The sequence below is a fragment of the Apostichopus japonicus genome, chromosome 9, assembly GCF_037975245.1.
Source record: "Apostichopus japonicus isolate 1M-3 chromosome 9, ASM3797524v1, whole genome shotgun sequence".
Classification (NCBI taxonomy): domain Eukaryota; kingdom Metazoa; phylum Echinodermata; class Holothuroidea; order Aspidochirotida; family Stichopodidae; genus Apostichopus; species Apostichopus japonicus.
In genome coordinates, this window is record NC_092569.1 from 20,670,238 (window position 1) to 20,683,694 (window position 13,457).

A 13,457-nucleotide genomic window follows, 5' to 3' on the forward strand; every position below is an offset into this window, starting at 1 on the left:
ATGTAGCTAGACGACAGACATTACATTTAGAATCAGTCTTTATTCACAAGTTACTGGCTTTACTAAGAATTTTCCTTTTTGTTAAACTATTCGAAGACCATTTTCTTAGTACTATGATTATAGTTAGATTGACCTATGTATTGGTATATAGGGCTTTAGCTTTGGTATCATGTTTCTGGAAAAAGGTCATTTAATATACCAAACTGTTTTTATTAGTTTTATAATATCGGCATTGTCTCTTCTCGCCATTGTATTAAACTGTTATTTTACCAAACTCTTGTTTTATATAAATTCTTTAACCGACTGTGGAAAATTCTAGTCAGAGGGATTTAATCGGAAGGAATGTATACGTCCGTTTCCGCATCAGGACTCTCAAGTTACATCCTAACAATATAAAATCATACCTTACCATTTACTCTTAAAGCCTTTTAATATTTTCTTGGTAAATAAATTCACCGTTTATTTTAACATAATGCTCTCTTTATATTCTTGACTGTTAGGACGAATGTCGACAGCCAATTTTCTGCATTCCACGAGTTCACCGGTAACCACAGCAATACCGACAGAAGGTATGGCCAAAGCTGCACACATCTTACATTTCCTACATGGATAAAAATTAATCGACATACAAATTTATTTCATTTCACACTATTGTATATTTCTGTATTCATTGTTCTGCTTCGTTCTCCTCAGTTATGTATGACTAAAATTAATCAACTTTGCATAACATACGTTTACAGAGCTATACAAAAATGTCTTGTACAATAGAGCACATACAATAGAAAAGTTAGTTTAATTGATAAGCATAAATGGACTGAATTTTGGTGAATATTACCTTACATTCAGAACTGCAGAAATTAATTCTATTGTCGTTAGTATATGGCACCACTTTTTTTGAGTAATAAGAAGTATCGTCGTGATAAATCTCTAGTTGGATATGATGTGCGGTTGACGGAAGGGCCAAATTCTGTGTTTTATTTTCAGCTCATTTCTTATCCTCCTGTATAAACTCAGGAGGTGAGACTTAAATCCATTTTCACCGTTACTACTAGTATACGTGTACAACATAACACTACCACAATATGTGAATGATCGAAGCAGTTGACACCAAAGGGAAACTTGCCTTAACATCCTGATGACATATGACATATGACATATTCCATTTTCAGTGGCGACCACTACGCCACCATGCCCTTTGAATCAAGTCTTTGCTGACTGTGTATGCCAAGGTACATGTGAAGACCCTCATGGGTGGTTTGGCTGCCATATAAACTGTACTGGAGGAAGAACATGCGTTTGTCCAGCTGGCTTTTTACTACTCGGACAGAATTGCATACCGGAGAGTGCTTGTGGGTGTTATCACGACACGGGTGGAGTTATACCGGTATTCTTAAACTGTTATTAGTATATTTTTCATGTGCGTACCTTAACAATCGTATCCGCCAAAACCAGTCTGCTCTATCCCAACAAAGTATCAGTTGTAGAGTTTTACAAAACACAGATAAAAGGAAAGTTTCTTCAGTTGCCAATGTCACATATTTGAAATTCATTGACGGCTACAGTGGACGACACAAAATACCTGTTGATCTTATGATGATTCATTTTCTGCTTCTGTTCTTAGATCTTGAAGTTGAATTAAAAAACATAAAAAGTAGGTTTAGTCAAGCGATATTATTAATGGCTGTTTATGTGCAATAAAAACAAACCATAGTGAGACCCTTCTTATTCAATAATCAATCCAAGTTTGACGAAAGTGTGTGCAAGGGAGACTATGCGATGACGGGATCATTTTAGCGTACTGTTTTGTGGAACACACCTCCAATAAAAAAAATAAAAAAACTATAACAAGCATATTGCTCCCCAGAGCCAATCAAAAGTGAAGCGAAGAAATTTCCAAGTAGTACTCCGTCCACGCCCGGCCTGACTTAATCGAACACCTGTGCCCTCAAATATGTATGGACGGACTAAATAAAGGTCATATGAATACAATTCCTTAAAGTTGTATTTTTTTCCTTGAGAACAGACTAGAACACTATTCCAGAGATGTAATATACGTAATATCATCAGAGTGGCAACACTATATTCATATTTATTCACTTTTTCTCTGTATTAAGAATGGCGGATCGTACGTGACCATGGACTGCACGGAAACATGCTCATGTGAGAATGACGTTCTTGTGTGCATAAACTATACATGCAGTGAACATGCGACGTGCCAGAACCACGATGGCAATATGTCGTGCGATTGCAACGTGAACTATATGGGAAACGGGACAGTATGTAAACGTGTACAGGATTGCCAAGATCTTTACGACAATGGCGTAATCAGTGAAGGTTTTCACTTGATATATCCGCTTACATGGCCAGGGGAACCCTTTGAAGCTTATTGCAAAGACGGATGGACTGTAAGAAGTCTTTCTTTTGAGTTTATGTCCATGATAGTTGTCGTTTTATGTACGAGAAATAACATGTACCATACTACACATTGTACTTCTATACTCCGCTCCTGAAATTTACTACGCAGGACTACGTAACCTACCTACTTCAACGTTAAAGAACAGAGTGTTGAAGAACAAGTATTATTTTCTGATTTTGTGCTAAACATAATATAAACGAAGTGAAACTATATATTTCAAAGGAGCAGAAAAAACGTTGATAATATGGCTGGGCTGCAAATATCCACTTAGAAATGTGAGGGGATAGTGTCTTTTTCTGTTAATATATAGACCATTCATATATTCCATAAAAAACATCACAGAAGTACTTTTCTTGACTAATCTGGCTTCAAGTGGACCGTGAATATTTCCTTAATGAGCCTCAACTAACTAGCATACTGATATAAACCTATTTTTGTTTTGCTGTTATTGTTTAGTTCTTTCAGCTCCGCGTCGATAACAAGGGTTTTTACGATAACTGGGATCGTTACAGATCTGGCTTATTTAGACGCGGAACTAATTCACATTGGCTTGGAAACGACCGATTAGCCAACTTAACTGCTCAACGGAACTACACAATGAGAATGGAATTTAAAAAACGGAGTAATAACATTACCCACTATCTTCAGTATGATCTCTTTCGAATTGGTTCAGAAGTCAACAACTATGCACTAGAAGAGCTCGGCAGTTATACAGGCAGCTTGGGTGGGTAAAACATTTTTATCGTAGCCTATAATGCAATGCACAGTTTATGCCATGAACGATATTTGTAAACCTATATGATACAGTGTGGAACCTGGTTTATTGTGGTAACTGATCGACTGGCACTTTCGATTTTTAAGGAGCATTAGCATCATTTATAAAAAAACGTAAATTTTCTCAAAATTTCTCAAAATCTTCATCGTCATCATTGTCCCCATCGTTATCATCGTCATCTTCGTTTTCGTCTTCGTGTTCAATTGACATTTTCATCGTCATTGTCATCCCCATCGTCACAGTAGACGATGATGAGAGTTATTTTAGTTCCGATTTTTCTTGAGAAAAAAAGTAAATTTAGAAGAAAGATGTTTTTTTTTTTGCTGGTTTCCTTTTCCTTCTCATTGTACACAGAATATGACTACATGGGATATCATCGTGGTAGTGAGTTTTCAACATATGACTCTGACAACGATAACAATACATCACGAGATTGCGTGGGTGATCATCATCTCGGTGGCTGGTGGTACAATGGGTATAATGATGATTTAACATGTACTACAGCGAATTTCAATGGAAATTATGGCTATGGCTGGGATCATGGAGTGTGCATTTACGACAGGGAACGAAGGATTTCTGACTGCGATATTGCTACAACTGAAATGAAAATCAAACCTCTCTAAATTATACGTCCATCAATACGTGTGATTTGTTGATTGAGGCAATTTTTCGTTGCAAAATGTGACAAATAGGTCTCATTAAAACCAACCAGCATTAAAAGTCACTGCCCGAATCTATGAGTCAGTTATTAAGCAAAATACTTTTTCAGGACTTTGCAAGTCAAATTAAATGTAGTAATAAATGTGACAAAAACATGATATTATATATCTGCTCTCAACAATACACATCGTGCTTAATACTTCTTTATTATTATAATCATCATCTTGGTCTTCATGTCTGTATAAGTTATCTTTGACACTAAATATCCATTATGTTTACACTACTCAACGTCGAGTCAGCTAGTCTATGGGCAAGAATAAACACGAACGGAACAGTTTAACCAGAGGGATTTAATAAGGATGTCATACATGGTATTAATATCACCTAACGGTTTATGCAGTGTAATGGATAAAAGAGTACATGCTGAGCGTTAATATATAATCACGCCATACGTCATCAATAAATAATAAAGTTCTTCAGTATGGTATAGTGTAGTATCAGCATGCCAGAGATTTATTACAACTTACTATCACCTTCAAGTGTTCTTTATTCTCTGTTCAAACTGGTATAATGGCTCAACTTTGTTGCTTGCAATGTCAACTGATTGGTTGATTAACACATTAGTAATAATAACATTCATAGTTAACCGTTTAGAATGGTTACTTAGTCAATGGATGGCTAAATCATGAGCACACACTTGCAATATTCATTTCAAGTTTGGTGTTGTAGAAAGAAAAAAAACACATCTTAATTTGTCCATACAATATCACGTACATGATTAATAACACTAACCTTGCCTTGACACCGTATCAAAGGGCTAATATTTAGTCTATAGAAATGGCTCAAAATGTGTCTAACTTTCTTCTGAAAACTTCTAAACATTTCTTCTGACGAAGTTCCCTGACCCCTTACACGGGAGTCGGCTTAAACGACCTTATAGCGCGCAATACCTACTTTTTTTAAATAATATTCTTGAATTTCCTCTTGATATATAGACATTTATTGCACAGCATTTGATATCATGTATATTATTACTTAAGACAACGTTGTGGTCTTTAATTGTTTTATTGGTTAAAGGTAAATGACGAAAACATGGTGAATACCTGTAATTAGAGAGTGTTGGAACTTCCACATGTTTCAAAGATTTATCTAGATTTAATAACACTGGTCAAGGTATGGTATAATTATTAGTGACGGTTTTCATACTTTGATACTGCTATCTTTTAGGCTTCACTTCTCCACGGTAGGTTGAAGGTACTTCAAGATTGAAGTAGTTTATATGTTAAGCAAATATAATACATAGAATGATATGTTATTGGAATTTCTAAAATAACTTTATTCTCTGCATGTATGAACACTGCGATTACATATGTATATTGAACTTTTCAGATGATTCTGATATTGTAAATATTAACCCCTTTTCTCATATGTGTAACTATCGTTACCATTCCGTGGTGTTGTGGTTCCTTGGTATTGAATATTTACAAAACGGTTTTACGCAAAATGTAACTGCGGAAATGAATATTGACTATCGAATTGAGTCTTTGCGAAATAATATATATTTTGAAGAATCTTGCAAACTTTCCCTATTGTTTGGATATTCTTTTTGTACAATTTGGTCACTTTAAGTCTTGTGTCTAAGCAACTACCTGTACGAAACATTGTCAAAATATTTATATTTACAAAAGCAGTCAAACTATTACCGGAAATAGAGCAAAGCTTGTTAAATAATCAGGATAGATTGGAGTCATGGTGGAGCATGAGACACATGTTCTTTCAGTTTTGTTGAAACGAAAATGAAGTAGCCTCATTCCATAAATAAATTAATTACATTTTTGGTAATGAAAAATATCCTTGTAGTATTTGAAACGTAAAGAACTTTAGAAAGAAATTAAGAAAATATAACATTAATTAAAGGGTGCCGTTTTGTGGGGGAAAAAAATCAATATTGGAATTTGCGATATAGAATATAAAAGCGTCCATGTTATGAGAACGTTTTGAGATAATTTTGCTGTTTGCTTCTCCAAATCTGCAATTGAATGTGTGACGCCCCCCGCCCCCCCCCCCCGCTGCCCGATTGAACCGTGTAACAACGAATCTATCAATGACATTGATCGGTACACGTATCATCTGGGTCAAGTCTATTTTCCTGGTTATTCGTTCATAATTATGAACGAAAATAAAGTATTAAACCTGTTACTGTAAATTTCGTCCGACATATTCCTCATCATAAATAGTCCAGTCCACTCTAAGAAAAGTCATTCTTAAAAAAAAAATAAACACAAGAACTATTTGTACTGGTTCTTTCTCTTCTTTTAGACTTACTCTGTTTCAAATTGTCGATTAGGAGATCGGATCAAGTAATTAGACGAAACAGATTAACATTCTTCTCCTAACCCATTCCATTCAACCCACCCACCCACAACCAAGGCCCCCTCCCACACCCAACCAACACCCCACCCCAACAAAAACCTACACCCAACGCTCCCCTCCTCACATCCAACACAGAATGATCAGGCGTTGATACCCTCAGATGATGGAACAATTAGCATTTGCAGTATCTCCGAGTTTATACGTTCTTACGAGGGCCCATTGTAGCCTAACGCTAGTTACTGATAGTGAGGAACCCAATGTTATAATATAGAAAGTATTTGAAATGGCCTACGTGACAAATCAATATTTGAAAAATTAGGTCGGGTTACCGTGCCAGAATGTTATTTATGTAATGAGCAATACACGATTGTTCTGGTATATTCCTTATGATGGCACGCTGGTCTCGTTTCCCGTCGGTTTACGTGAAATCCCGTTGTACGCTGTGCACGTATCTTCGTGGATTCTCTGGAATGTTCGCGAGACATGCAAGGGACTTCCGGGAACGGAACACTGGGTCCAATTGTTACTCAGGTGTATCAAGAAAGATCTAGATGATTCTTGACATGGCGAATCGTATAAAAACCCGCCCCAGATCGGAAAGTTTCTCAGTTTCTGAACAAATACAAGCGACCACACATATTATACCATTCTACTATCGTCAGTGCTCAATTGCCAGTAGTTTCTGAGGGATTGAGATATAGATACCAAAATTGATTCTACACTTCCATTCAGAAGTTTGAAGAGGACTTTTCTGTAAAACTACAGTTTTCCAGTCTTTATTTCGGAGAAGGTGAAGAATTTTTGTCTCCGTTGAGGAAGTTCATTACGCCAGGAGTTGGTAGCTATAAAGCTGATTTTGGACTGACTCTGGTAATATTTAGTTGGCGAGAAGTTCGACTTGTGCTTCACTCGATTGTGGCTGGAAGTCCGTCTTCTATTTTGGAGTACGCCGGAAAGAAGGTGACTGTTGTTTCTGGGATCGCGAGAGACTTCGTCGAGGACCAGTGAATTTCGCAGTACAACGGACCGAGAATCGTCGTCATCAAGGTCGCGGCCGCTGAGGGATATCGCCGTTGGAAGAGACCAGCGTGTTTTAAAGTGTATCCTATCTTGTAAAGTTTGTGAGTAATTTTCTATATATATTTGTAATTACCACTTGTTGTTGTTGGTTCAAACTCCATTGTTCAATATAGTTTACGTTCTCATTCAAATTCTCTAGACTCGTCAATTTGTCTGTGTTCCTCCCAGAAACGAACCAGGATGGTGTCTCGTTAAAAATTAATTATCGAGACCTCTCGCATTCCAACGTAACAACGTTATGAGAATGCAAATAGCAAACCGGCAAACTATTCCTATAGATATACAGAGCATTTATCAATGAGATTGATACATATTGCATTATATAGAAGTAACATATGACCTCGCACACTTTCTTCTCAGTTAGCATGTTAACCACATATGTTGATAGATTTTGAAATATCAATAATACTTGTGACGTTTCTACCACCCTCAGATAGGTGTCAATAAAACAATGGATTTGCTCACAAATAAATTACTGGTGACAGACCATCACCTTTTTCTATAAGGCTTTTCCTTCTGTATACTAGTAGATATATTATTTGGTAACAGGCAGTGCGGAAAACGTGCATGTGCCTACGTTTTCTAAATTCTTTACTATATTACCCGAATTTCCAGCGTGAAATTTGTAAATAAACTTCTTTGCACCATCGGACAACGTATAATCATTATCATTGTTAATTTTGTTCTACGCAATTGAATATTTCGTTAATTCGTTAAATAGTTAATCGTCAAAAGTGTTCATATTAAGAGATATTGCCTTTCTTTAAGCTAGTTGCTATCAGGTACAAGAAAATGTCGAGTTTCTCCCCAATAGTAGAATTTCAATAAGAATGATGACGATATAAAATGTTTGTCATAGACAGTATATTTGTCATTTAAGAAAAGATGTTTTTGAAAACGTTCTTAAAAATATTGAATGTAATAATGAAATAAAATATAGAAATATTACTAGCAAAAAGCAGAAAACAACGGTACATGATAAATATTTATGACTAAACATGTCATCCTGTGTCATTTAGTTTGGATATTTATTGATTTTTAATCAAATGAACTTGATAAATAGAAAAATGTGTGTCAGTGACTAAGTTTTAAAAACATCTCAAACACTAGTGATATCGTAATAAGAAGCCAAATTCAACACATGAAAATAAAAATAAAATGAACCAAGGGTCAACATCGTTCTAGTTTCTAAATTAGGGTATTTTGTATATGATATGTACCGGGTTAAACAGTTTTAACCACAAGGAATTTAACGAAGTAATGTTTTTAAGCTTTCTCAATATGCATGGGAATAACGAATTTGGCATTGATCTTCTAAATAAATCTTCGCCTTTCTATTGTTTCTGTCCTTTTACGTTTGCTAATGCTACATGTTTGTTCCAAGTTGATTCTTTGGTTTTGAGTGAAATTACCGGTTAAGTGAACAGTCTGAGGCAAATTCCAGTATCCCAGCCACCGTTATCTATACCGTTCAGACTCGATGCATAACAGTTACGGTGCCACCACGCACCTGCATGTCGAACGGCACAGTTGTTGCCGGAAATGTCGTTATCTCTATCCTGTGTTGTAAACGATTGTCCATTGTGGAAATCCAGGTAATCGTATGCTTTTTCTAAAAGCAAATGAAGAGGAAAAGTACAAAACAAAAATCCAGCCTATATAATTATAAATTTCAAAGTCATGTCTACATTTTGGAGAGCATAGTAGAAAATACGTATAGCGTGCATGGAATAAAAAAAAAACAATGATTTGAGGCCAAATTCAGGACTATTCCGAAATGTGATTGAAAAAGTTAAATATAGGCTGCTTTGATAATAGACAGAAAGGAAAGTGCTTTACCGAAGCTCCCCGAGTAGTCTCCAAGTTCCTCTAGCACGTAGTTGCCTGATTCCGGGCCAATACGGAAAGAGTTCCATTGAAGATATATTTTTGCATCTAAGGGACTGAACAGTAAGTCGATCCTCAGCTCGTATGTTCTCTGTTTGGATATGTAGTGAACCATTTCGTTTCCAAGCCAGAATTCACCTTCCGAACTTCCAAAGCCGTCTTTATAGTCTATCCAATCACGCTGGAAGTCAACGGATCCGTTGAATCGATACTGAAAGTACTACATTAATATAATCCTTTATAAATTACACCAGTTTAATACAATCGCGTCCTTAATATGTTGGTATGGAGCCTTTTAATAACCAGTGACATATTTGTGATAAGATGCAGTTAGTTGGTAATTTTCTTTTATACAAATATATAACCATGGCCGAATTAAATCTTCAATAAGAATGAATTCAATACTTGATAAAGTTATTTCAGTATATTTCTGCAGGCAGTGAGCATTTCTAGGAATAAATGCAATGGAATAGCTACCATTTTGTTTTCTTGTTAACCAGGAAAATGTTGCTTTTAAAATCTGTATAAGGCAGCGACATGTTAGACCCCAACCATAGGGACTATCTTTCTGAAATTTAAATGATATAAAGCTGGATTTCTGAACGAAAATATATTTTAAAATAACAACAACTTTAATTATCGCCACATATTATACATTAACACTCAACAACTCATACACACCCCTCTTATTACAATCATATTATTGAACACGTTTGGGTCGAGAGAGCTTTAAGGGGACACAAACACCACTCGTGATTTTTGACTCATTTAAAACGGATATCATTGTGAAGAACACCTCCCCAAAACAGCTAAAATAACTTTGGTTCCGTTTTGTGAAATATCTTAGTTTAAAAGTCGTGTCTGTTATAACTTTCATTACTTTTGTACTCGTGTTGTTATAGCATCACTGCGATCCGTAACATTCTACTTATACCCTTCGTTATCTTTTCATATTTTCAATAGAATGCCAACCTTCCTTAACTCTGATGCCATCATTAGGTCATGTCCGGAATTTCAATATTTCAGATTCGTAGTTCATTTCCTTTTTAAATTATATACCTTTAGGTAAATCAAGATATCAACAGTTGAAGGACTTGTGGCTTGATGATGCCGTATTTAGATTTGGTTAAGTGTTTATCCTTATGTGTGAGGCACAGTAAATTCTGTTGTATCTCCCAAGTGCAATAAGATTGCCGTAGCTGTGTTAGGGAAGTTGTTGTTTTTTTTACACTAATCTCTGTAACAAATACCAATATTGGTGGTTTGGTTTATTTCTCCTTAAGCAAAACTCACCATCCATCCATCCTGGCAGTAGACATCGAATGGATTGCTTGGCCAAGTAAGCGGGTACAATTTGTTAACGCCTTCGTCAGTAGAAACATGGTCGTAAATATCTTGGCAGTCTCGCACATGCGCACACGTCACACCGTCTCCCCAAAAGGCTTCATTGCAAGAACAATGGTGGTCGTCATCTTTGTGCACACAGGTTGCATCAACACTAGAGGAGTATGAGCTGCACGTCAGGACGTTATTATTACAAGAACAAGTTTCAGTACAGCCTGCATTTACCTTCTTTGTACCACCCTGAAATATACAAGTGTATATACACGCATTAATCGTTAGTTGGTTCATAACTAAACCACTATTTTAATAAATTATTGTCGGTCAAACCGCAATGACTTAGTACCACTCAGAAGAGAGACACTGTGGATGCAACGCCTTCGCACCATTCAACCTCATGGGCTCAACATTCAGGAAGGACATAACTAACCTTTCTTCTCCCCCCCCCCCCGGTATCCCCTTGTTCTACCTCTGTCACCCCTCTTTACCTTGCTCTCTTGCACTTCTTTTCTCCACAATTTCCTATCTTTGTCCTTCTGCAGTTTTTTCACTACCCTCTTCACTTAATTTTTATTTGTCTCTCTACAGTTGATCTCCTACCTCTCCTCTTCCCCATGTTGGTTTATTTCTTCTCTCCACCCCCTTTCAACTAATCCTTTTATACCACTCTATTTTGTGTTCACCCTGCTCATTAACATATCTGTAATCTGTGCTTGTTGTAGTTTGTCTCTGTTACTATTACTTGTCGGAGAAGATCCTGCTAGGATCGAAACGTCAGGCCCACTTACTTTTAGACATTCTCTTAAACATGATTTTTAGTTTATAACAGTTTGCTAACAGTTTTTACTTATTATTTAGAATTGATTGTACTGTAAAAAAAATCATAATATTAGCTTATTAGATTATTAATGGAGTAACATGCAAAACTGTTATAGTTTAGTTTCATTAATTTGATTCGTAAATAACGATTAGCTGAAAATGCCCATGTATCATTGTATACTTGTTAAGGGTAACGAAGGTAGATATGCATTACAGTGCATTCAGCTTAAACATCTCTGATTAAAATCATTTACACCCATATAGAAAACCCTAGACTTAGGTTTACCTGGTGTCAGGTAAACCTATACCCGAGGTAACACTAAGCTCCAGCTATAACGCGCTGAAACACCAATGTATATATATATATATATATATATATATATATATATATATATATAAATATGGGTGTGTATGTGGACCATCTTACCGGAATGACATTGTAAGTGTTATGGTAGCATCCATGGTAGCATCCACACTGGTTTGGATTCACACAATCACCACCTTTCATCAAATATCCACTAGGACAAATGCAGGCGTCTTGCCCGGAACAATTATTGTAGCAGCCAAACAAGCCATCGGGATCTTCACAAGTGAACTCACAGGTACAAGTCATCCACTGCATATTAGTGGGACAGGATTCCGGAGTACTCATCACTGCAAGGAAAAACAAAACAAAGTTTAGACTCCCTGTTGCCAATATACTGATGATACATTTGATTCAGTGAACGATCTCTTCTTTGTGGTATGCAAGAGACGGAATAAACGTAAATATATCAACAGGATACGGAAATTGTATTATTTGACAACTTACAACACAACGTAGTATCCCTATTCTTGTTCATCAGATGAAAAACTGTTTCTGTGATGAATTCACCGTTAGAAACTGTTTGTTTTTGTCTTCTGAATGATATTGATTTGCTGATAAATATTCATGTCTCTTTACTATTTTGCTTAAAGTTTCTCCATTTTGGGATAATGATTATCTTGAAATGCACATTTAAAATCGTTAGCAATTAGTTGCTCACAACGTTGCTGGGTTTGGAAGATATGGATGTATTGATGACTTTTTTGTGCGAAATACTATTGCAAAAATAAAGCCAAAGAACAGAAAGTAACGAAACAAAAGCAAAAGCAAAATGCTGTGTTCCGGTAAGTAATGGAGGTCGATTATTCGTTATGGATTTTAATAGTGATGAACTCTAAATGAAATTGGAATAGAAAATAGTGTCAATGAGAAACAAGAACATATTGACTTCGACAAAATTAAAACACTGCTATTGTTAACAATGAAAGCAAATTCCTGAACGAAGAAACAGGAGTATAAGCAAAGATCACTCTATTCACAGAGATAATCAAGTACAGAGTGGGAAATTATGTCTAGTTTACCAACCGTAAAAGGATAGCTAACAAAGACTTTTAAGTTTTGGGAAAAAAAAGAAGAAAATAGGTACAGAGCCAAACAAACAATACGTTTAACGGTAACCTTCGCTTGTTTATTGATGTGTAAAAGTAAGTTGGCCTGACGTTTCGATCCTAGCAGGATCTTCTTCAGAGGCTTAATGACAAGTAACAGTAACAGGAGGGACAAAAACACGCACAGAATACAGACAGGTTAATGAGCACGATGAACACAATGAGATAGATGATAGGTGAATTTTATTTTGTTTATTGACGTGTGACAACTTCATGGCCACACAAACATTAATTAAACCACACGATAACTATATAAACGTTTATATTCAACACAGGTCTTTGACAATTTGAGCTATACAAACAATATGTTCACTGTTATAGCAGCCTTTTATTGCAAGGCGAGAGCAACTCGATCACTTCCTTTTAAACTAATATTCCCACCGCCAAGTTTTAAATTGATTGTTATGACAATTTGAGAAATTGTATGTATGCCTATCTCAGATTGGGAATTTCTTGAACAGAGTGAAGTCCGAAAGCAGCAACTCTGAAGTCTTATCATTTATATCATCTTCAAAGAGATGAACTACAAAATGCAGGTAATGGAAGAAATTCGAAATACTTGTGTCTCGTTAGGACCACTTTTTGCATAGTTTTTTCTTCAGTAACAACAATGCATAGGGATTACGCATTTGA

The 13,457-nt window shown here is 36.0% G+C and overlaps 1 protein-coding gene across 1 annotated transcript; it reads left to right on the plus strand.

Annotated features, from left to right (window-relative positions):
* The first annotated feature begins 511 nt into the window (after positions 1–511).
* On the plus strand, positions 512–3,814 carry LOC139973933 (fibrinogen C domain-containing protein 1-like). The gene is made up of 5 exons (XM_071980823.1): positions 512–569; positions 1,170–1,384; positions 2,115–2,405; positions 2,873–3,140; positions 3,546–3,814. Exons 3-5 carry the CDS (start codon positions 2,136–2,138, stop codon positions 3,812–3,814), a joined length of 807 nt encoding a protein of 268 aa, XP_071836924.1. The 5' UTR covers positions 512–569; positions 1,170–1,384; positions 2,115–2,135.
* The last annotated feature ends 9,643 nt before the right edge of the window (positions 3,815–13,457 follow it).